General features: G+C 42.1%; 2 protein-coding genes across 7 annotated transcripts in view; both read right to left on the bottom strand.

The window, feature by feature from the left end:
- Positions 1 to 3358: 3358 nt before the first annotated feature.
- On the bottom strand, positions 3359 to 7441 carry hoxb2a (homeobox B2a). Its single transcript, XM_041817204.1, has 2 exons — positions 6941 to 7441; positions 3359 to 4826 (listed from the first exon to the last, which is right to left on the bottom strand). The coding sequence occupies exons 1-2, from the start codon at positions 7422 to 7424 to the stop codon at positions 4090 to 4092; spliced, it is 1221 nt and encodes a 406-aa protein (XP_041673138.1). The 5' UTR covers positions 7425 to 7441; the 3' UTR covers positions 3359 to 4089.
- Positions 7442 to 7819: 378 nt separating this feature from the next.
- The window catches only part of hoxb3a (homeobox B3a), a 114601-nt gene continuing 97500 nt past the window's right edge, over positions 7820 to 24920 (bottom strand). For 5 of the 6 annotated variants that reach the window (XM_041817198.1, XM_041817201.1, XM_041817199.1 and 2 more), the window contains one exon: positions 15908 to 24073. In XM_041817198.1, the coding sequence (XP_041673132.1) occupies positions 23208 to 24073 (866 nt within the window). In that variant the 3' untranslated portion in view covers positions 15908 to 23207. Of the gene's footprint in view, positions 7890 to 15907; positions 24074 to 24920 lie in introns of those variants that run through there. The other variant, XM_041817200.1, reaches the window with a different exon arrangement.

Here is a 24920-nt window from a genome sequence, read left to right as displayed (position 1 = left end):
CAGCATTATTTTAATTCTATTGGTTGCTACGGTTACCAGCAGAAATAAACATTGTATTCTCGAATATGGCTGACTGATGCTGCTAATATTCCCCAGTTTCACACATGCACTTATGAAAATATGAGTTTCTACTGCACAAGCAAAGCCTTCTCATGTGTTCTCATGCAAACAAGAAAGTTTTAACCTGTCAGTTTCTCTTTGAGGCTCCATAAGAAACAATGCAAACAATGTTTAAAGAAAGACACATGTATTAATTTAACCACTGTTTCCCAGGGTCATTTTGTTAAAAAGTGTTATAAAGGAGTAAAATTCTGCAGAATAACAGTCCAGCTTTGTCAACCAATCCACAAATCTCATTTATAAACAAGGTGTTGCAGTGAATTTGTTGTTCAAACAACAAGTCTATTAATGTGTTAATTCCATAACTTTAGATTTTAAATCACAAATTAAAAGTAAATTTATCAGATTATGCCCTTTCTATTGATGGTTCCCAAAAATGAACATTATGGTGAGAAAACAGAAGGTGTGTAAAACTGACTTCATGTTTTAAACTCAAATAGTTGCACAATTTTATCAGCATGATGTTAGTATTGGCAGATTTTGGCTTAAGTTGCATTATGAAAAATTCTGCAGATATTTACAGCGGTTATATCAGCTGTACGTGTCAGCGGTTAAACCAGATTAAATATGTGTAAACTACACCTGTAGCATCAGGTAGAGGGGGGTTTACTGGAGCACTACAAACTCAGAGAGACTCAGTGTGAGTCCTGAACCACTACCAGACTGTCTACTTCCTGTCTCTGCTCTGATTGGCTCAGCCTCTCTGTAATCTTCTCACTGTAACTGAAATAGAGTAAGAAAGCTCCCTGTGGTAAAACACCTCTCCTCATATGCACATCTGCACCAGTTAATGTCAACTGTCTTAAACTATCTGATCTACCTCTTGTAAATCTGCCCACACCATTCTTTTTTTAAACTTCTGATCATGTCTAGGCAGCATTCTTGCATCCTTTGCACATCTTTCAACCAGACTATCAGTATATATACTATAAAATACCTACAAGAGCCTTATAGAGCTTTTTTAAATCCTAATTTTTAGACTTCTCCGGTTTATTTATTTCATGTTTCATGTATTATTCCTGTACATCAGGGGTGTCAAAGTCACAGCAGGGCCCGGATTCTGGATTCAGGACTAACCTGAGGGCCTAAGAGGGTCACCTTTTTAACCAGAAACCATCAACCTTGTTTCACCAGTAATAAAATAGGAAAGAAAAACTTAGTTAAAAAGATCAGTTTAAAGGCTCACAATCTAAGAAAAGCAAATTCATTAGTTCAAAAAGATCAAAACATGAACTTGAAATTAAACATAATGTTTTTAATGGCAAATATATTAGAGAGAAAGTCAAAGTCATGAGTTTAAAAGGTCAAAGTATGAAATCAATTTTTTAATTATGATATTAAAAGTCAAAATTTGATTCCAAATTTTTAATTGTAAACGTCAACCTATGGTGTCCTATGCCAAAGTTTGGAGTTGAAAATATGAGGTGAAATACAAAATAATTGGTCAAAAAGGTCAAAATGTCACTTAAAAATAAGAATTATGAATCTTAAAGCTCAAAATTTTATATGAGAAGTAAAAAGTAAAAATTATGAGTTGAAATGCTCAGAGTATGAAATTAAAAGTCAGAATCCTAATTTTGAGTCCTAATTGTGAGATGCTAAATTGAAAATGTGAACACAAATTAGTTTCTTTTCCCACATTACTGATTTCTTATCTAAATATTTTTACTCCATTTTTTTTTTTTTAGGTTTTATGACTTAACAAGGATATCTTAAATCATCAGGATAAATTCACATTTTCATACTTGAGGAAATCTGCAGACCTCAGACTGATGGGCCGGTTATAACAGAAATATGAGGTTATCTTTCGGGCCGGATTTAACTGTTCCACGGGCCGGATTTGGCCCCCGGGCCTTGAGTTTGACACCTGTGCTGTACATTGAGAGTAGAGCTAACCAGAGTCAGATTCCTTGTTGCGTAAGCATACCTGGCTGATAAAGCTGATTCTGAGTCTAGGAGACATTCAGGGTTCTTTACAATAAAAACGTTTTTTTTTTTTAATAGTGAAATGAGTTTGGAAATATCAGCAGAATCCTAATATTGTACGTCCCTACAGCGTAGCCTACATGTCAGAGGATAATTTCAATAAGGACTTTGTGCTGTAGCTGGAAAACATGGCTTTTTAGAATGATTGCAGTTATTTTCCATGATGTTGTGGTTTTAAAAATAAAAATGCTGTTTTTAGAAGAAGAGGGGAAGCAGTATAGTAACATGTAAAGGAGGATGTGTGGTCTTAAAATGTTCAGTAGAATTATAATGTGAAAATAGAAGCATATTTTATAGCTTTATTTCTTTAGGCCCGTTGTTGTTATTTCAATAAAGGCCCTCAGAGACCCCCCCCCCCCCAGCCTGTCACACCGGGAGCAGTCATCCTGTAATGGCTGCCACTGCTCATTGTTCACATCCTGCTTTGTCCACAGCGCCATTTTGACTCCGAGGAGGAGGAGCAGCTAGTTAGCATCACACCCACACAGTGCTAACAGCAGGAAGCTAACCATGCTAACACGGAGGCGTTCACTCTGCTAGCTTTAGCCATGCTAAAGCTAACTCCGTGCTCCCACCCTGCTAATAAACCCGACTGTTGCCCTCTCACACAAAAGGCTGCTCCGTCTGCTCCTCTCACACCGCTAAAGCTAACTGTTAGCTCCAACCACGTTAGCCATGCTGAGCTAGCTAGACCACGGTGCGGCCTCCGTGTGTTTTTTTTTATCCTCTCTGGAAATATCTGCAGCTTATCTGTGTGTAAACACGAGCTGGACCATTCTGAGCCATTCCAGGCTATATCAGCATACACAGCTATTTATATGACCGGATACAGCGTGGGAAAATTCATTTAAATATCTAAAAAAACAAAAATAATCCATAGGTTTAGGCTACTCATTTTAAATATTGCTTAAATTAATTGGTTAAAATTCAATGAAACAGCATATTTATTTAGATCAGAATAAAACACAAATTATAGGCATGTTGTAAATTCTAGTGCAAATGGGAATGATTTATTTCTCACTGTAATGATATCAGTATTGCATATTTGTTATCCACCTTAAATAGCTGCAAAATAAATATTTCTAAAAAGGAAAATAGCTTTGTGTTGAAGCTAATTTTTGTACTTATATATCATCATAATTATTCAGCTATTTTAATCCTATTTTACGGTACTATTAGAATATTTGCATGGTTAGAATATTTTAAGCACCGTGTGAATTTACAAAAATGAAACAACAGGGGCCACATCGTAAATGTTTGTGTGTTTTTATTATTATCATTATTCCACTATGAAAATATATGTACAATAAATAATTTGGATTTTCACTATTAAAGAATCTGAATAAATAAACTAGGGTCTAAAAGTGGGGTCATCAGCAGGGCTTCATTCTTTCAGAGCAGTCCAGCTCTCTGCGCAAAGACTCCGTGAACAGTTCCTGAGAGGTTAGTAAGATCCATGAAGCTGCACCGAGACGAACTAACGAGCAACAAATCCACACCAAAGGTCCAGAGGAAAAATTAAAAAGATGAAATAAATAGCTGAAATTACGGCAAAGAAGACAATCTGAACTGTTTCAGCCATGGAAGAAAAATATTTCCATTTGATGTTTCAAATTTTAAAAAATAGTGTCCATAAGAAGGGGGTTTGCCGTGCGCAATTACGCACGGAGGAAGATGTTGTTTAGTTTGATATCACCTTTTAAAAAAAACGAAATAATCGTTCAACTCCCTTCGATGTTTAACATAAAAAATAAAATAATACCGCATTTCTCTTTAACTAAAATGATAAGGACTAAAAAGACTAAAATGAAAAGAGAATTCTCATTCAGAAAATGTTTCCGGAATGTCGCCGAGAAGCTCCTCGATTGTTCGTCCACACAGGCCCGTCTCTCCTCCGCTCCTTCTCTTCTTCAGCTTTAGTTTTCTCTAAAAATGTCGCAGCTGCTCTAACAAGTTCGTTGTTCCGTTAAAATGCTGCAGCCCTCAGAAGTTGAGATGCTGCAGGTCGATGGTGCACAGCGTGCTCGTGAACAAGTCGAAGTCCTCCTCGGAGAAATCCACGGGGCTGTCCAGAGAGCTCTGCAGGCTGGGAGAGAGGCAGGAGTCCGCGGAGAAGAAGCTGAGATCCTGGAGCGTAGAGGAAGAGGAGGACGAGGCCGGAGGAGCCGAGGAGGACGTGATGGAGGAGATGGAGGAGTCGTGCTGCTCGGTGAAGGACGGATCAGACGCCGGAGCTGCTGCTGCTGCTGCTGCTGCGTCAGAGGAGCCAGCTGCTCGGCTCGGCGCGCCTCTCTCCTCCGTGGGCTGCGTATTGTCGCCGCTGTCAGCAGCGTAGGCGGCCGATGATGGATTGGACTCGCTCTCCGATGAAGCCTCCTCGGTGCCAGAAGCTTCCAGCGGCTGGTTGGAGTACGGAGAGGAGGCGTCGGCGCCTTCGAGCGGCTCAAACCCGCCCGGCTCGCTGGAATCCGGGCCTCCCGCTCCTCCTCCTCCGTCTCGGTGATGTGTGGTCTGCCGTTTGTGTTTCATCCGCCGGTTCTGGAACCAGACTTTGACCTGCCGCTCCGTTAGATCCAGAAGAGCGGCGATCTCCACCCTCCTGGGCCGGCACAGATACTTGTTAAAGTGGAACTCCTTCTCCAGCTCCAGCAGCTGCGTGTTGGTGTAGGCGGTGCGCAGCCGGCGGGAGCCTCCGGGATCCAGAGCCGCCTGTCCCGGGTCTGCAGAGACAGAGACGGAGAGATAGGATGGGGCTGGAAAATATAGATCTTATTTTTAAGATAAAGCAATTTAAAAAAAGATGAAGGAGAAGACGAGAACGTTCATGCTGGCGGCGTAAAAACTTCCAGGCCTGATGCTGCGTAAAACAGCCAAAACCCCAAACAGTAAAAAGCGTATTAATCACAAGATAAGGTGTTAAAAATGTTTAATATAGTTCATTAAATTAGAAGTATTTATATTATTTGGAAAAAAAACATATTAAGAACACAGCAAGAAAATAGAAAATCTAAACATCCAAGAATTAATGTTTTAATTCTAAAAAAAATTCAGACAGACTCCTCATTGTCTATATTGCGCAATTACATTGGCAACATTTAAAAAAGTGGGTGGAACTTGCAAGGAACCACCCACTTTTCCAGATGTAGCCTGTGTAATTGCGCAATTTAGATTTTGCTGTTTTTTGGTCAAAATATAGGAAAAATGATGAAGTTTTTATTCTTTTGTACCTCTGGTCATTCAAATAACAGAAGTCTGATGAATTATTTGCACACAGCGTTTAAGAGTGCATGCAATTTTGCACAACCTCACATTACAGAAAGGTTGCTGCTTTTGTCCAGAGTCGGTAATTATTTTCAGGAATTTGTGCGCAATTTTTGCCAATTAAAAATGCACCAAACTTGTGAGTCCAGGCCTTCCATTGATAGTGCTGTGATTTAAAAACAGGGTTCAATTTGGTTTGAATTTACGTGGTTACAGAGTATATAATTTGTTGACAACCATTTTTGCTTCTTTACCTAAATAACGTGCTTTAAAAAAAATCCAGATGTTGCTTTGTCCAGGAGCATGCAGAGATATTATATGGAGAATTTAATGTGCATGGTTTCTGAAGCCCTTCTCGTTTTTTAATCTTAGTTTTATATTTCGTTTAAACCTCAAATTGTAATCTACTCCACGAGCCCGTAAAACATCTGCACTTTTATTGTGTGCCAAGAAAGAAGCTGCTGCAGCGTCGAGCACGAATCCCCTCGGCTCTTCTGTCTGTAATAAAACAGTAATAAAACAAAAAGTCTCATAAAAAAAGACTCCCTCCAATTACAGTAGCAGCCAAAGCCATAACTGTAAGAGCGGACCAATTTGGTGCTGGTAAAATAATAATAACAATAAAAAAGGAAAAGGCAGATAAAGACAGATGATCTGAGAGTGAGGGTGGGATTTTCTCCCAGCCTGCTGAGAGAGGAAAATAAATAAATCAGCGGATAGAGAGGAAATGTGCAGGGAAATGTGGGAATGTCGATGTGAAACGAACGTGGCAGTATCTGTCAGAAACAAGACCCCAGACAGCTCCACCAATGAGATCAGAACAGGCGAAAACAGGCATGTCCTCTGAAAATATGTCAGGGATTTTAAGAAAAAATAAAAGTCTTTTGTAGATCTGAATGAGAGACAGAAATGGTCCAAACCAAAGAAACAGTGCAGTCTGTATCCTCATGAAGCCTCCCAACCCCCACCCCAAACATATTCTGCTCTCCTGCTTGCCTCGCCATTATATTTCCTTCCTCCATCCAATATGGCTACCATCTCAGTTGTGTTATGAATATATAATGGCAGGAAGATGCTGCTGCTGCAAATCACAGCACACAGTGAGCAGGATGATGCAGCTCCTGCACGAGAGGGAAGGACAAAAAAAGTCCTCCTGCGCGTAATTACGCACGATAAATAACCCTAGATAAGAACATTTCTAAATGTGGTGTATGAGCTAACAGGATGCTGGTGTGAAAGCTTTTCACTCAGTGTGAGCCTGGATGCTCCACACTGATGCTGAGCATGACACAGATGATGTGTGTGAGGCTCTAATGGAGCTGATTTAGATGACAGAGTGAGCAGAACACTGCAGCATAATGCAGGGGTCCAGAGATGGCTTCCTTGTTGACACAGCATCACTGCACAACACACACGCGCACACATGCACGCACACACTGATGGGGAAAAGACAATGTCGTGAAAGCAGTGTGATGCTGAGAGGAATGAAGGTTATTTCTGCAGTGAAATGAAAGAACAGGCTGCACTCTCCTCCACACACCCGCACATCAGCCACCCATCACGGCATACCGACCTGTGGGAGACTCGATGCCCGCCGCTGCGTACCCCGAGGCGGCGGGGGAAGGGGACGATGATGCCGGGGGGATGATGGAGCCGGCACCGTTGGAGCTGCTCCCAGGCTTGGGGCACTTCTTGGATGACTTCTTCTCCTTCATCCAGGGGAACTCGTGGTTCAGCGGGCTGGCAGTGGTCGCCGTGGCCGGGGCAGGAGCCTGGCCGGGCGGGCAGGGCTGCTGGGCGGTTCGGTGGTGAGTCTGGAGGCCATTAGTAACGGAGGCTCCTCGGTTCTGCTGGCTCCTCGCTGTTGGTCTCGGCTGGCTGCCTGTGCACGGGCTGAGGCTGGGGATGGTGTGCTCGAAGGGAGGCGGAATGACTGTCGACTCCTTGATTGATGAAGTTTGAAATGAGTCCAGGACGGCGGGGAAGGACGTCAGGCACTCTGCGAGGGACGGCTGGCTGTTAATAAAACCGATCTCCCTCTCAAATTCAAAATTCATAGCTCCCTCAGAGCGGATCACCCTCACACGGCGAGACCCCCGAACAATCCCTCACCCAAAATAAAAAAACAAAACACATACGCGCACGCACGCGCGCTCACACACGCACACAACACAGTATGGCCTCTGAAGAAATAAAAAATAAACGCACGAGCATGCAGGCTCCGAGCGCAGAGCTGTAAATGGCGCTGCTATATAATAATTGTGTATATTGGTGATATTAGTAGCGTATGGGGACCCTGGTAGGCTAAACTGAAGAACTATGGGGCGAATTTGCAGCCAATTCCTGGTCATGTGACACAGATGAGCCAATCAGAAGGCCAGGCCTGGCGGCGGTGATGGCTGTGGGAAGCAGCATTATTATTTTTCCACCAAAAGCTGTGGCAGGGTAGGGCTGGGCGATAGGGTCCAAAAATCACACCTTCATATTTATCAGGACGGTCGAGGCGGAGCTGGAGATTTTCCCTGGAAAGAAATAAAAAACATGACACCAGAATGATAGACTTTGGCATTATTAAAATAAGAAACACACCAAGTTTACCACAACAACAATAATAGAAGTCCTAGACCAGTGATCCTCAAAGCTCTGGAGCCACATGTGGCTCTTTTGTGATGATTTGTGGCTCTTCTGTGTTCATTTGAATTTTTTTTTGCCCAGAAAATCTTAAAAAAGGGAAACTTTTACCGCAGACTTCAGGAAGCTACACTCTCGTGCAGCTAAAGCTTTAATTGTCAGCCTTTATTTTTTGTCTGTATATTTCTATTGTCCTTATTTGCACCCCCACCTTTCATTTTTTGCCACTTTTAATCATTTTTCTGCTTTTTAAGCCCATTTTGCCACTGCTTTGTGCCACATTTGTCCTTTTTAAACAATTTATGCCTCTTTTATCCTGTTTTTGCTGTTTGCAATTTTTCCCCGTTTCTGCCCACTTCTGCCCCATTTTAGCTTCCTTTTGCCATTGAATAACACTTTTCCCCCATTTTTGCCACTCTTGCTGCTTTTAGCCCATTTTAGACACTTTGCACTTATTTTTGCAACAATTCTAACGCTTCTTGACCATTTTTGCCTCATTTTTCTATTTATTTTTCCACTTTTTCTCCCAGTTCTTGCCATTTTTACCCAGTTTTTGCAATTTTATGCCCTTTTCACCCATGTTTTGCCACTTTGCCACATGATCTTAGTTTTATTTCTGCTTTTTAACTCTTACATTGTGGCTCTTGCAAAGGTATTTTTCAATAGTTTGGCTCTTTGGTTGAGTAACTCTGTCCTAGACACACAATAGTGAGCATTTTTTCCTTTTTGCATGATCAATGATTGCAGGCAAACTCCTACATGCTGTTAAACATTGGTGACATTTCCATAAAGTGAGGATATGCTCTTAAAAGACGGGTTATGTTTAGAATAAATGGTATCAGAACATACAGACATGTCAAGATCTTCGTATTTTAAGAAAAAGGAAGAGAACACTGGAAGGAAACTCGCTCCTTTTAAAGTCTACCCACATTCACAACACATTTATGCATTTTGCACATTTTATTCTCTCATTTGGTTAAAAATCTGATGTAGGATTGAGATGTTTTAATTCTATTTAACGGCAATGATCACTGAAACTATGTAGACTTGCTCATTATGAAGCACGTAGTAAACTTAGCACAAAAAGTAAGGAAATGTGTGTTTGGTAGGTTATTTCTTTGTTGTAACAATGTTTCTAATCTTATACCACTGGAAAGCCTGTTTATTTCCCTTTTAAATGATGCCACATTTGTAAGGATCATGCATTTGTGGGATGAGCAGCAGAGCTGAGTATGTGGGTTGCGCCTATGAAAAAATTGCCAAATCTTCTCTGCCAGTGCCAGGTGTCTGCTCCAAAAATCAGCATGCCACGTTTGACTGATCTGGATAGGGCCGTGTGACAGGACAACTTCAAGCTGGTGTTCCACAAAGCCAAGTTGTGGCATTGTTTGGAGTGAACCCTAGTACCATCTCCAAACTGAAGGCCAAGGTCCATATAACGGGGAATGTCAGAGACAGGCGTCCCAAGAAGACGACACCCCAAGAAGACCGCAAAATCAGCTGTTTGGCAGAGAAGATTTGGCAAGTTTTTCATGGGCGCAACCCACATACTCAGCTCTGCTTCTCATCCCACAAATGCATGATCCTTACAAATGTGGCATCATTTAAAAAGGAAATAAACAGGCTTTCCAACGGTATAAAATTTATTACCAAGAACAAAGAAATAACCTACCAAACACAAATTTCCTTACTTTTTGTGCTAAGTTCATTTAGACCTCAGTATGCAGAAGTGTTGCGTATATTTTTGTTTAGGAGTGCATCTGCAATGTTTAGTGACTAAATGTGAAACACTGGGTGGCTAGGACTTCTATTTTTGTTGCAGTGTTAATGCAAAAGTGTCAGCAATGTTTGTTTTTATCAATCACATAATTAGTGTGGATGCTGAGCTTCCGCACTATCAATATTTGTGTCGGCCATTTTGTTTATTCTTCTTCTTCCGCGCCGGCTATCTCCTCCTTCATACTTTGTCGAATCGACATGTTTAAACTTTAAAAAATTCAGTTTCTTCGTCATTCAACTGCTATGACTTTTCTCAATTCTAACTTTTATAGTTTTAAAATCTAGCTATTTTTAGCTATTTTCATGCTTTCTCAGTCATTGAATGCAAATTTCAGCTACTTTTAGGCCAAAATCAGCTTTTCTAGGCTACTTTCAGCTATTTTTATCCTTTTTTTGAGCTATTGAATACCATTTTCAGCTACTTTTTTTTAGACATTTTATGCTATTTTTATATTTTTGACTACTTTTGTGCTTTTGCCTATTTTCAGCAGTTCTTCCAAAATTCAGCTCTCAGCATCCCCACGCAATTTCAGCTGAAATTACAATCTTGATCTAGTCAGCTAACTCTATGCTTTTTCAGTCACTGAAGGCAAATTTCAGCTACTTTTAGGCCAAAATCAGCTATTTCTATGCTATTTTCAGCAATTTTGAGGCTATTTTCAACCTTTTTAGGCTACTATCAGCTATTTTTTATCCTTTTTTGAGCAACTGAATGGCATTTTCAGCTACTTTTATGCCATTTTATGCTATTTTCCGCTATTTAGGCTATTTTAAGCTATTGAATGCCATTTTCAGCTTCTTTTATGCCATTTTATGCTATTTTTATGCCATCTTCAGCTATTTTTGTGCCTTTGGCTATTTTCAGCAGTTCTTCCACAATTAAGCTCTCAGCATCCCCATGCAATTTCAGCTGAAATTGCAATTTTGATCTAGTTCTTAATTAAATCAAATGATTAAAGTGAAATTTCCAATTTCGTCCAAGCATTTTAAATCGATTATCTTTGCTCAATAAGCATTTTACTGTCAGTGGTTCCTGCTGTAGACAGTCTTTCACTGAGCTTAAGCCTTTCTGTTCAAATCAACATTTAAGCGATATTGTTTTATCCTCTATCTGGTTTAAAAATGCATCATTAGAGTTTAAAAATTCCACATATTTCCCAGCCCTAGCACAGAGCGGCTTTCTGAAGGGATAGCTGCTATTGTTCGCTCTTAACAGGGGGTAAAATGTGGGGAGGATGAACGGGAAGGCTGCCGTTCGCCATGTGCGCAGTGTGGGCGGCGAGGCTACGCATCCCAGGCCGTTTTTACGCACAAACAAAAGAACATCTTCAGGACGAGTCTCGGTCCTCTGGGTGATGTAATGACGGTTAAAACATAAGGGGAGACCGGAGATGGTCTGCGCCGTTTACAATATGGCTCCTTCACATGTTTACAGCTCATTAATCTTACAGAGGGTGACAGAAGCAGAAATCATAAACTCAGAGAGAAAAGTTGGAGGTTTGAGAAGGTGCAGCAGCTCAGGAGGAGAGGAAGATGAGGGCAGAGACACAAACTTAGATTTAAGGGTGAAGAGGGGGAGCCTGACTGTGTGTAAGTGCATGTTTTTGTTTTTAATGGAAGTGTATTTTGGATTATTTCTGGCTTTAAATAGTCTTAGGTGTGTTGTGAGAATATAAGCTGACTGAAATAGTCTGCTCGGCCTCCATACCCTTCACGCTGTCCAGGTCGTCTCTCTCGCTCTGTCTCAGTGTGATGTATATGTGCTAACGTGTTTGGCATGTTTACGCAGAGAGAGAGAGAGTTCACAGCGAGGTCGCGCCGTGAGACTGGAGACGGAGGGCAGCGCAGGCCTCCTCTTCCTCCTAACAGCAGAAATAGCAGCACAGCAGCTAAATATGAAGGCTAACAGTGAGAGGATTTCAGACTCTACAGGACGCACATGTAGATTTGTCTAAAGATCAGGAGCTGTGGAGTTTAGCAGAGAGAGAGAGAGAGAGAGAGAGACTATTTTTGGGGGGAGCCCCGGGTGGAAAAAAAGCAGCTCGGTGATCAATCTTTCCCGCCTGCAAAGAGGCTGACAGCAGCTCCTCTCTCTCCCCAAATAACAAGCAAACCTTCAGCCTAACTCCCTCTACCTCTCTCCCCTCTTTGGTTCACATTTCCCCATGTTGGTCTTTTTTTTACGCAGCTTTTACGCGCAACAAATAAATACGCGCAGAAATATTCAATCTGTCGAGGAAAAAACGGCTCGGATAACAAGAACAAATGATTGAAAATACTCACGCCTCCCTCTTGTTCTCTGTCGTTCCCATGCCTTTTGGCACAGAGAGAAAAAAGCAGAAATGTGTGTGGGAGTGGGAGCTATTGAGCGCGTTCAGCGTGTGTAGGCCGAGGCTGCGTGAAAACACAGAAACACTCAGAGCCACAGCAGAGCCAAGCTGCTGAGCTGCCCTGAACACCATCTTCTCCTCTTATTCTTTCTGTTTTTCTCACATTTTAAAAACATTTTCCCTTTTTTTAACCAAATTACAGCGAGGTCATTTTGCATTTTTGGAGAAGAAAGGCTGATTTTTAAAAGCCAATTTTACGCAGTGGATTTGTCAACCGATGGAGAGGATTTGTATCTTTTAATTATGGTTTTTAAAATCTACAATTATTGTGTTTTATTCTGCAGACTGTTACTTTTCCTAAATATGTTAGTGTATAATTAAAATTTGCACATTTACTTTGATTTTGATTTTAACCGGTTAGAAGTGAAATCAATCCTCAATTCATGTTTGAGGTTTTAATTTTTCTAATTCAGGAAAATTAACCCTTTGATACCTGATAACTCAAATAATAGCCGGGAAATTCTAATATTTTGAAACTGACATGTTTATTCAACATTTGACCAAAATCAAAAAAAGAAAAATTGCCATAAAATTAAGCATATTTATTTTTTGTATCACAATTGATACATGAGGCATATTGGCAACTGATAATCTACTGGAGGGCATTTTTATGAATTATCAGACTGTATTTAAATGTTTTTAAGTCATTCATGGATCATTTTGATTAGATAGAGGTCTCATAAAAGTGTGTATCAAATATGATACAACAGGCATTAAGGGGTTAATGAAGAAAAAAGCAAAAGCACAAATTATTTTAAAAAACAGGCAATGCTAACAGTTTTTTAAATTTTCAATTTTGACTTATAATCAGTCGGTTTCACTGCTGAATGCGATTAAAAATATTAAACTGATTTAATCTTTCTTTTTTTTTGCACAAAAATAATAAAAATAGAAAGGGGAAAAAACTGTAAGATGCTAGAAATGCAGCAGGAATTCTTCCAAAAAATATAAAGAAATTAAAATAAAGAATATGCACAGAAATGCACCGTAGTGGTTTTAGTAAAGTCAGGTACTCCTGCAGTTACAGGTACAGTCGCTGTTGATTTGAAGTCTAAATGATCCTGATAAATGTTGGATTTGAAGCCAGATGTTAGTGACTGATGAGGAGGACGTGTCTGTACTTAAGGCTGATTTATTTCGACACCTTTTCTGCCAATTATTGCTCCAATTCGTCGCCTTGTTAGTAGCAGTCGTCATTTTTGGACGTTCCTCCTCTCCAGCCTGTCTCTACCTGTCCGGTCTCACCTGTGTGCTCTTTCATTTCTACCTTTGTGTCTCTGCTTGTGTGTTTGGTTGTGTGAGCGTGCCTGTACAGTTCCCAGCAGAGTGCGCGCGCAGGCGAAGCTGTGTTTTTTTTATGAGGCAATAAATTAGATCCAATCTCTGCTTATTGGTGTTTTTATTGTCTGTTAGTCCAACGGAGATGTAAAGGGAAGTACGGCCATTATTTATGGGAGTCTGATTTATGTCCCAAGTTTTATGCTGCTCTCAGGCCTCTCAGCGAGCGCGTGCTACGGCGAGAGAGAGAGAGAGAGAGAGAGAGAGAGAGAGAGGAGGGGGAGTATGGAGACCATGTGACTGAGCTCAGGCGCAGGCCTCAGGGCTTTTTTTAGTCACAAACATCAACACAAAGCTGGAGGAGAAAAAGAGCTGAAATATCTGAACTCTGCTTTTGTTTTGGAGATCTCCTTTGCCTTCCGGTTTCTTCTTCTCTGCTTCTATTTGGGTCACAAGAGACTCACTATGGGTCAGAAACATGGAGCCCCCAGAAAGAGAGAAACTTCTGATTAAACAAGAGAGGAAGAAGGAGAGGTAGACCCACTGATTCAGACAGACATTTGATTGGTTAGATTGGAGTACTGGATGATTATTTAGCCTTTATATGACAGATGGGACCGTGGATAGAGATGGAAGAGAGTGGGGAAGGAGCCATGGGCTTTTAGGACAGCAGTCTGTAAACGGGACACATGGACAGAACCACTGCTGCCAGAGCCCAGGTAGTCAGAGGAGGTCCAAGTATGAACCAGACCCAACCTTAGCTCCAGAACAAGACTTATTTTTGCAGGGAAATTGACTATGGAGATGTTTCTGTGACATGAGTAGGGCTGGGCAATTAATTGCAAATTAGATTACATCACAACAAGGCCTACTACAATTTTCAAATAAAAGAAGTTGTAATATTTCTTTAACTTGGGAGAGATTTGATGCACATTATGCAAACATTCAAGTGTCATTTTTTAAATAATGGTTTACAAAAATCTTCCTTTTTTGTTTTATGTATGTTTTTCTTAATCAAAATGAGTGACATAAAAATGATAACGCCCTTAAACAAAGCAAATGACATCACATTTGCAATACGAGCAAAAATAGTTCACTCTGTCTAAAACTGATGAAGCCTAGCGTTACGTGACAAAAGTCATACCCCGGCTAAACCTCCTCCACCCCAGCCACCTCCTTTATAGCTTAAAGCTTGTTGCACCCCAATATTCAGATTCATGCTACTATGGGTTAAGTGTTTCGGAAATAATTTCATTGTTTTTAACATACATGGTCTTATTTATGGAATTATTTACTGCTTGAACTTGTCGAAAAATACACAAGATTAACCCAAGAATAATCGTGTATTAAATCGCAATCACAATATTTGTAAAAAAAAATCGCAATTAGATTATGATTGTAAATCATTCAGCCCAAACATGAGAGTTTTTACATCAACAGAATCCATCGTAGTCTCATTTAGTGGTTTTCAAACTTATTTTGCATAATGCAAATATAAGGTTTAGCTGAAATCTCAAGGCAAAGCATATCTACTATCATGCAAAACGACCTCTTGAGCACACTGCAGAGTCTGAAGTGTAAAGTTTTAGTACAGCACACCTAGACCTGCCTGAAGACACACCTTTGAGTACCACGGCTCTAGCTGATGTTAAATTTGGTTATTTGCAGGTTTTCTGCAGGTCATCTTAGGCGTTAACTCAAACTTAATCAAAGAGCTGAAGTCTTTTGTCCAACTAAACAGGCGTTCTCTGTGAAAATCTATCGGTAACAGGTGTTGAGTTTCATCCAGTAACAGTTTGTTTTGACCTTTAACCCCTCCTATCTGACTCTAGCAGGCTAGCATAAAAGCTGCTGCCAGATTTGAAGTTTTCATAAAGGTTGAAGATGTTTTCTTTGATTCCTGATGTGTAACACGTGGCTCCAGGCTCCGCTTTTAACTGTAGGGAAAGTTTAGTGACAGTGACGCTGCTCTGTGTAGCCCTAGGTGAGGAGCTGATATTTAACACTGAGACAGCACTGAGCTGTATGACAATAGACTTTAGAAAGAAGTGACACCAGCACAAGATTTAAGAACAATCTCTCCTAAACTTTAAACCTCCAAATGTTAAATCAGACTGATTGAGCAGGAATCAAACTGATATCTGCTCTTTTAATGGATTTAAGTGAAACTGTTTGGATGTTTGGTTTAAAATGGAACTTTCTGCTTCTATAAAACTTTCCATCATGAGCTGAGGAGGTTTTAAGCGTTCAAAAGGTTTCATTCATCCTTGAAAGCTTGCTGGTTGTAATCCTAGTGTGACATTATTTTCTTAGTTTTTGGTTTTGTTGCAGCCGAGCGGAGCCGCGCAGAGCCCCGCCTTGTTTTGCATGTTGCCATGACAGTAAGACCGCCTACGATGCACACAAACACCCCAGGTAGAGTTATTTTTAACACCTGAGCCATTAAAGAGTGAGGCTAGCTCTGAATAACATAACATTTTATTAAAGAATTGTTCGACAGACAACTCTCTCAACAATGAAAGAAAAAGGAGCTACAAAGGACAAAGAAAGAAGTAGTTTTCTCCAAAAAGACTCGTTCTTTTTTCCAGCTAATAGTTGGTCTAAATTTTCAGACTATGCACCGGCGGGTCACCGATCCCCGCCTGTGCCTTTTTCCCTGTACAAGCCAAGACATTTATGTACAAGGGTCATCATAGGAACATAAAAACTACGTTTTCTTCTTCTAAAATACAAGAACTAAAAAATGTAACTTCAGTACAATGGACAAGAAGAAACACAACCTTGTTTTTTTTTCTTTCATAACAGGTAAATACTAAAAAAGTACAGTATTTTTTCTCGATATAAATACATGAAGGATAAATAATAATACAAAACAGAAAGTCTTTTTTAAACTGGCTATAACAAATAAATATTTATATATGAATGTTCACTTGAACACACATTGGCGAAAGACGCTTTGATTGGAGGGCCTTCCGTCTTCAAAATAAGATTTTATTATTATTATTTTTTACCTTTTAACCATCAAAATGTAAACTCTAAGTGCAACAATGAAGCCCAGGAGTGAGGAGCATCTGTGTCGGTACGCACCGTAGAAACATCAGCGGGTTTATTCTCAGAGCGGCAGAGAAAGACCCCGTTTAAACCTCACATTAACATCCACTCTGGGAATTCGGATATAAAGGTTACACTGCTTACAGAGGTGATGGGACGTCTCCATCTGGGTCGGATCGGTTGTGTAGATGCAACATGACCTGGCATGAATGAAGTCAGCCAAAAATGTGGCGTACACACATCGGTTCAGCCTCGCTGGTCGCCTGTTCTCCTAAATGGAGTCTTCATTATGCTCCAGCTGACACCCCACAAGGTTTATTTGCTAAGCTAGGTATCCTTATGTGCTCTGTGCATTGTGCAGTGATGCTGCTAACAATACAAATGAATGGAGGGAAATTTGCAGCAATTCCATTCAAAGAGCTGCTTTATCTCCCCACTTCTTTTCAATGCTTATTTTTGGACTTCTATGCCCTTATTTGAGGGAAAGAACCATGGATTAACTTGGAAATTGGAGCAGGAGAGTCGGGAATGACATGCAAAGAAGCCTTCATACATGGGATGCGCAGACATAACCATCAGCGCCCCATCCCTGTTTCCTATAGACTCTGAAGAGAGTGGGGGAAGACATGCACCAAACAGGACCAAGACCAGGAACCGATTCCGTATCAAGGACTATAACTTCTGTGTATGGATGCCTGCTCTACCCAGTGAGCTAAACTGGAACCCCAGAAGCATCGTTATGACAAAATGAGGGAGAAAAGCTGTTCAAGAGGCGCCGCTAGTCTATTAGCATGTGGCTAACTTGCCTCCATCCATCTGTGCTGCAAGCTTCTTCACTGCACGTTGCATGCAGAGAAACCCATCCAATAATTAAGAGCCTGCAGCAGCTTTTTTAGCAGCTTTTCTCCTTCATTTTTTCCTTTAAAGGACATGGTGAAGTTAGTGAATAAACCATGTGGGATTGGGTCACATTTATGGATCTCTCTCAGCAAAAGTCTCATAAAAACAGACCGTCAACGCCGGGGGAAGCGACACAGAGATGATGCACAGGCTGATACTTGCATAAGAGGTTGGCGAATGGGTTACAATCATAGGTTAGCACTGGAGACGTTAATGCAAAAGTTTGAATGCATGTGTCTGGTATCTGGAACCCAGCACAGATCTTAGCGTGAAGTGTAAACAGGGTCTGAGAAAAGGTCAACACACACACACACACGCTCAAACACGCTGGCAGAAATAGTCTCTTGTTTATCCGCTCTGATAAATAAATGCCGCAGGTTTTAGAGTGCACCAACACGTCAGCTCTGAGCTCTGAGACAGTCATTTTTGTTCAAATATATACCCTGTATCCACGTTTAAAAGTCAAGATATGTGAGAACAAAACTAAACCATAGCAAAATGTGGACGCGTCGCTGTCCGCTAACGAAAGTGAACCCTTCAGAGAGAAAGAGAGAGAGAGAGAGAGAGAGAGAGAGAGAGAGAGAGGGCAGTGACTTACCCAAACATAAATAAATAGTGTTCTCCACTCTTATTATTACCCTGTGTCGATGATGTGCTAAAATAAGAACATTAAAAAAGTCTCTTCCGTGTCCTCTCATCAGTTTGTTTGAAGATGTCAACAGCTGGCTGTCAGTGTGTGTGTAAATGTGTGTGTGTGTGTTAGTGTGCACGTGAGTGAGAGGACGCTCAGCATCACCTGATGATGACTGTGAAGGGGGACTCCTTAAAGGCTGTATTTCACCCAGTCGTGTATTTTTGTCGCCTTTTATTGGATCGTCCAGACAGACCAAACTGTGTCTGGAAACAAATCCCTCACTTTAACGGAGAGTTTTTAAACTAAGACACAGAATGAGAGCCATGTTAATGGAGTAAAATCAGAGAATCTGAGAAATAAGTCATAATATTTTAGGAAACCGCTGTTTCTGAGGAGAAAAACCCCATTGTGGGGTATTTTTAGCCTGCATGTTATTTTAAAGATCCTGATTGCTTACATCCATTTTCTCTGTTACAAATGAGATCCTTTCTTGCAAGTGAGTCTTTTTTTCGGCAGAAAAAAAACAACTTTTTGCACAATCCTGATACTTACTAAAGGGAGAACTGAACGCTACAGGAGCACTGATGTACCTGCAGATATGGCACTGCTTGACAAAACTATGATGCACTTTAACTTTAATGGAGTATGTATTATTCTAGGCAGCCTTCAAAAGCACTTTAGCACTTCTGGAGTGTTATTTTAGACTGGATGTCATCCAGAGCACTTTATCATGACTTGGTTTTAATCGTCAATGTTTGTTTTAACATTTTAATGGATGCTGAACTCCTGTCTGCACAACAAATGTACCTTTTTGGGTTCTAATAAAGAACTTTGAACCTTGAACTTTACAGTCCGTGCATTTACATGCTGTCAGAAAAAGTAGATCATCTGACTAAAACTGCATGTAAACATGTCAGTCGGACTGCAGTCTGATACTTGATACTAAATACTTGTTTATTGCGTGTCCACACCGCTCTGCAATACTGTGCCCAGATGCTACTCAGCAGTGTAATTTTATGCCGGTTCGCAGTCCTGTCCTCTTATTTCCTGCATGTTTGTGCACAGGAAGCTATGGCGGTTGAAACTTGTGTTTGAGATGGAGCTAATAAATACTGATCGACAGAGAAAAAAGGGGAGACATCGCGGGAGATGGGAAGCTGGTGAATCAGCTGAAGGATTTTTCTTGACACTTTTCAGCCACTGACCGACATCTATTGCAGCCTGCAGCTATGGAGTACACACAACACATCTGTAGACATTACTGAGAGGCTGGTGCTAACCCGTGACCCGTGCTAACCAGTGGCAGAATCACAGGGGTTGCAGTCTGGGTCGTTAGGTAGGTAGGCCTTTTTGTAGGGTTCAAGGCTACATGGAGCAACTTTAGGGCAGATCTGATGCAGAGGAATTCATCATGTTGAAGTTAAATTCCTCATAGCTGGACACATGTAGATAGTTCAGTTGGAGACTGTTTTATTTTTGCATGTAAATGACCAGAGCTTTTAAGTAAGAGGGATGCAGGCAACACATTTGTGCCAAAGTACTTAATGTGAAAAATGTCTACAGAAACTTGATTAAAAGGGGCATGTTAGAGTAGCAGATGTTTTTCCTATCATTAAATCAGTTCTCCCTCAGCGTGTGCATCCTGGGACAAGGACAGCAGTCCAGTTAAATATCCTAAATGAGCTGGAACTCTATGTCAACTCAGCGGTGCATGTAAATGCACTGACAATGGTGCTGATGTACCATAAAAGTAAGTATTACCCCCATATTCCACATACTCCGCCTGAGCTAAGTTCCAAGTGCGCAGGGCTTTGCTCTGACTGATGGTGCGTGCCGTCGCCCACTGGAACCGTTCCTCATGTCCTGAACAGCTAGAGACTCAAGATTACAAGATCAAGGGAGAACCAAGAGTTCTCTATGGCAGGGGTTCTCAACCTTTTCAGCCCGCAACCCCCAAAATAAAAGTGCCAGAGAACAGGGACATCCAACTGTACCTGAAGATGGTTAACACAGCCATGCACAATTTGGAATAGTCATGTGCAGAAAAGGCCATCCATAAAGGAGGATAAATGGAAGAGCTTTCTGGTGCACAGCCAAACCGGGGGTCCATGGAGGTCAACAAAACCATGGTCCCTTTTAAAGTTAAGATGTGATAAACATATTTCATATCGAAACTGAAAAAATAATTACTCTTATCAAAGAAAAATACGTATTTTTGTGCAGTAAATAGCCTTCTTAAAAATGTAAATCCCCCTTGATAAAAAAAAGAATAAAAATCTGGTTAAAAATTGCTACAATGGGTTAATAATGGCAAAAGATGGTGGAAAGTGGCAACAGTATCGTTTAAAAAATATTCTTAGTTTTTTAGGGCATCTGGAGACCCCGTGTCAGTGTCTCAAGACCTCCAAGGGGGTCTCAACCCAAGGTTGAGAACCACTGCTCTCTGGAAATGATGCCTTTTTTGCTCTTCATTTCTAGTCTATTCCACGATTCCATTGTTCCCACCATGGGTGAGTACAGGAAGTCAAACGTGTGGTTTCATGTTTCCATCTCAAAAGTGAACTTTTCTTCGTTAACGGGACCTCAGTAGCTCCGTGACCCTCTGACCGGCCTGTAGCCTGTGCCACAAAATGAGATGTGATGTTAGAGTGATGATTTACGATCAAAGTCTGTGTGTTGGGTTGCATTTCACAGGTGAGCGGATGCTTCGCATGTTTTTCCTCCTGTGTGGATCAATCTGCTCTACAAGGATTGAGGTGGTTTGGCTGCTGCTGGATAGATCTGGTGCATGTCTCATGCAGAGCACAATGGACCTCTGGGACATGTTGGAGACAGACCGCAGCGTGTCCAGAGGAATTTCAAAGGTTGACTAAGGGAGCGATTTGCTACAGAAACCTTTACAGAGGCTGAACTTTACGAGATGTTCTGTTTTACTGCAGGCAGCAGCATACTTTTTAGATATTCCTATAAAAATAGAACACAAGCTAACTTTAGCTCCTTTTTTTTTTTGCAAGAAATGAGGACTTTATCCACAAAATCTCTGATTTTTCTCCTTAAAGTGGCTCTAGTACTCTCCTATTATTTTAAAATCAACATAAGAGGCCTTTGGATTTATATTTTAGCTAAGACTAGGATCTTGTCCCACATATAACCAAGTCATTTTGGTGCATAAACCCAAACCAAAGTGCTGACACCAGTGTGAGTGAAATGACATGTTTTTAAGGAATCCCACATGAAGAAGTGATGAGCTAACATAGCTTAGCACAGACGTGTCCTGGAGCTAGCTTAGCCTCTTAAACCCTGTTAGAGCGATGAGAGCTGTGGTCAGTATTCATGTATGTGGTGTTAGTGGAGGGGTCTGTGGCCGATTGTGAGAGGTTGTGCCTCCTTCAGAATCATGTGCTGCTGCCACAGACGGACACAGAGGGTTAGTAGTGATTCAGTCTGAGCGGACAGAGGCGAGAGGAGGCAGAGTGAGGCCTGAAGAGCATCCAGAGGTTTTTATGTGCTGAAACAGAAGATCGTATATTTCTCCGTCTGATGGAGGATCAGCTGACAGCATCACATGCTGCCTGGAGGGGGAGAGCGCGCCGTCATAAATCTAGCCACCTCGTTAACTGCACATTAAAATATCTACTATTTCATTCACCAGGAGGGAGGGATGTTTGTAGTTTTATAATCTAAGTGTAATTTTAAAGCACAGAGCCAGTTCAGGCTCTTTACAACATACTACCTAAGAAGGTTTAAAAGGCCCAATAGTGGATAAAATCCACAGTGGGGAAGTACTTTACAGTGAACTTCTTAGATATCACACATGCTGCTCTGATATTTCCTCTCCCTTTTAGCCTCCATGACGTTTGCTATGTTTGACTAACGTGCTCCATCCTGCAGTAAATTCTCCGCCTAATGAGCGCAGACTAAAACAGAGCTCTCTCCACATCTCTTTATGCCGTACAGCTGCCGATACGTCTCTGCAGGAGTGCCACAAGACGAGCTCCCTGACATTTATCGTCTCCCCGGGGGGACGTGGGAGAGGATTGACTGTACACCTCGTCTCCCACTCGTACAACACGCCTCACTGCTCTGGGACCAAAAACTCTCCATGGGGAGAGCGCGGAGAGGGTGGGCGTTAACTTTATAAACCTTTAACAGGACGAGTGGGCAGCAGAAGTCTAACTTTACAGGATTAAGTTAAAAATTAATCGAAGCTGCATTACACCAGACATTCAAACATCTTTTAAAGAGCTAATGCAGTACTGTGCAGGACACTAACATTTTCTTTTTAGATGTTTGCAGTCTGAACTTTTTAAAGAATTTCAGTCAGCTAAAGTTTGTAAGTTAAAACATGCTGAGCTGATGTTAGCTGCAGCACATAGCCCTAAAATATCTACAAAGAGAATCAAAAGCTCAGATTTGTACAGTCTAACTGCTTTGTTTTGTGCTTTTCATCACTGGGTTTGTGTTTTTGGAGAGGATGAGACCTCCTTAGACTAACAGGGGCTTGTACAGCCGCTCCTGGTTTTCTATGCATGCCTATACAACTGTTTATATCAAGACAGAGAAACAGTCATAATAATTAAAGAAAGCACTCCAAGGCTTTCTCTTTAATGGTTAAAATGACTTTATTTTCACACCACGGTTGTGTAAACCTTAAAAACACAATCTGAAGACTTCTCTCTAACGTCTACATGACCATGCTGTGAAAATAAAGGCATTTTGAGGGTTAAATAGAGAGTCTTGGTGCTTCCTCTTAGTTGATTCTATTACTGCATGAATCACATGCCAAGGAACAAGTTCTCCAGCCAGCACTGATTTCATTCCAAGAACAGAGATGTGCCTCTTATCCCCTGCTTCTGTCCCGTCTTTAGGACCTCACAGCTACTTTAAAGCAGGCGTGTTGAGCTAAACGTCGTCTATTTTAAGGAAACAGTGAAGCTAAAGCCCTGTCAGCCCAGGTGGAGCAGCAGTTTGAGGCAGCATGAACATGACGGCGTTGAATGGATCATGTTTTATATTTTAGAGCACATGACAAACCCCTGGATGTCTCCTGCGGGCCCGTCCTGCCCCCCTCCCTCGGCCCCCGCAGCAGTAGAGTCCCCTGGTGTCAGTCTGTCACTGAGTCGTGTGGTGTTACTCGTTCCTGTCGTCTTCTACCTCCTACGTTTGTTCCAAACCTGCTACAGGTGAGTGAGCTTGGGTGCTTCCTGGATTCTGCCCTGAGTCGAGGTGTGGTGCGCCGACAGCTCGGTGTACGTCGGGTGTGCGGGGGGGTCACAGGGACCCTGCGGGCCCCCTCCACCCACGTGGTGCTGGTTTGCAGCCGACATAGGCCCCCCGCCGTTGTAGTCCATGGTTTGGTGGTGGGGGGGTGTGGGGCCGAGGTGGTTTAGCCCGTACATGGAGGGCCCCGAGCCGGGCATCTGGTCCACATAGCTGCCCCCCCCTACGTATACCGGGCTGGCCTGCATGTTGGTGGGGGTCCCATAGCCCGCGTTGTTGGCCTGTACCAGACCGTGGTGGGGGTGGGGGTCGCCGTAGTCCGGGTCGGGGGCCCCGTACTTCTGCTGGGGGGGGCAGCCCTTCATGGGGACGTTGGAGTAGGCAGTGGACATGGAGTAGGACACGCCCTGGTGGGGCTTCCCGAAGGATGGCGGAGACGGGACGTCGTAGCCTCCTGCCCCGCCTCCCCCACCCATAGCGTGTATGGAGTTGAGGAAGCTGGCGGAGGACTGCATGGTGAGGGGGGGAGACCCCGTCGGCGAGGGCCCCCCAGAGCTGGAGCTCAGGCCCTTGGACTTCTGGTCCTTCTTGTACTTCATACGTCGGTTCTGGAACCAGATCTTGATCTGGCGCTCGGACAGGTTGAGGAGGTTGGCCATCTCCACGCGGCGTGGCCGGCACAGGTAGCGGTTAAAGTGAAACTCCTTCTCCAGCTCCACCAGCTGGGCGCTCGTGTACGCCGTACGAGCACGCTTAGAAGACGCCGATGAGCTGCCCGTCGGACTCTTCTCCCCGCTGCTGCCGCTCTCTGCTCCTCCTGACGCTGAGGAGAGAAACACAGAGAAAGGCATGAATAATGGAGCTGGGTTAATCCAGGAAACTGTGACTGGAAATGTTAAAGCTAAATACAGATCTCTGAGGAAGAAACTCTGACAAAACTTAGTTTAGTTTTATCAAGGAGACTAAAATAAGACTACAATTTTAGAGCTGGACTTGGACATTCAACACCCACATTTCTCTACTGTGCATTTCATGCATGCCAGTTTATTTTAAATGCATTACAGCATTAATAGTGTATTGATATGAGAGTTCTGCATTCATTTTAATTTTACAGTTTGGCTGATTAAATCAGGTCAAAGAAGAAATGCCGTGACTTAAAGTAAAAACTAAAATCTAAGGACTTAAACTGAAATGTTTTTGAGTTTCTGTCGACTAAAATGTCACTAAAACTTTCAGGAATGAAAAAGGCCATAACATGACTAAAACTAAAAAGACTTTTGATGTAAAGACTGACACTAAATTCAAAAACATCTGCTAAAATTCACCAGGAAAGAACCTCTCTGTGGCTGCCTGCTGGAGGAAATTGAAAGCATTCAGGTTGTTAATAAAGCAGCGGGGGGTCCGGGCACGCTGGCTGAATTATCCCTTGATATTAGTTGTCAACACTTCATAACAGTGGCAGTTATTAAGAGACGGAGGCCCCGGTGCTGGCTCAGGGCGGCTAAATTGCATCTTGGCTGGAAAGACAAAACCCCCCACAGCAAGAGCAGCTGCAGCACAAAGACGACGAGCGCAGACCGAGGTCAACCTGAGCTCGATTCAATCAGAGCGCCAAGGAGAGTCAAACGACTCGACACGTTTCAGTAACAGCTACGCTGGCTGATAAAGCT

This window comes from Cheilinus undulatus, linkage group 21, assembly GCF_018320785.1.
Source record: "Cheilinus undulatus linkage group 21, ASM1832078v1, whole genome shotgun sequence".
NCBI lineage: Eukaryota > Metazoa > Chordata > Actinopteri > Labriformes > Labridae > Cheilinus > Cheilinus undulatus.
This window is presented reverse-complemented; position numbering and strand designations above follow the sequence as displayed.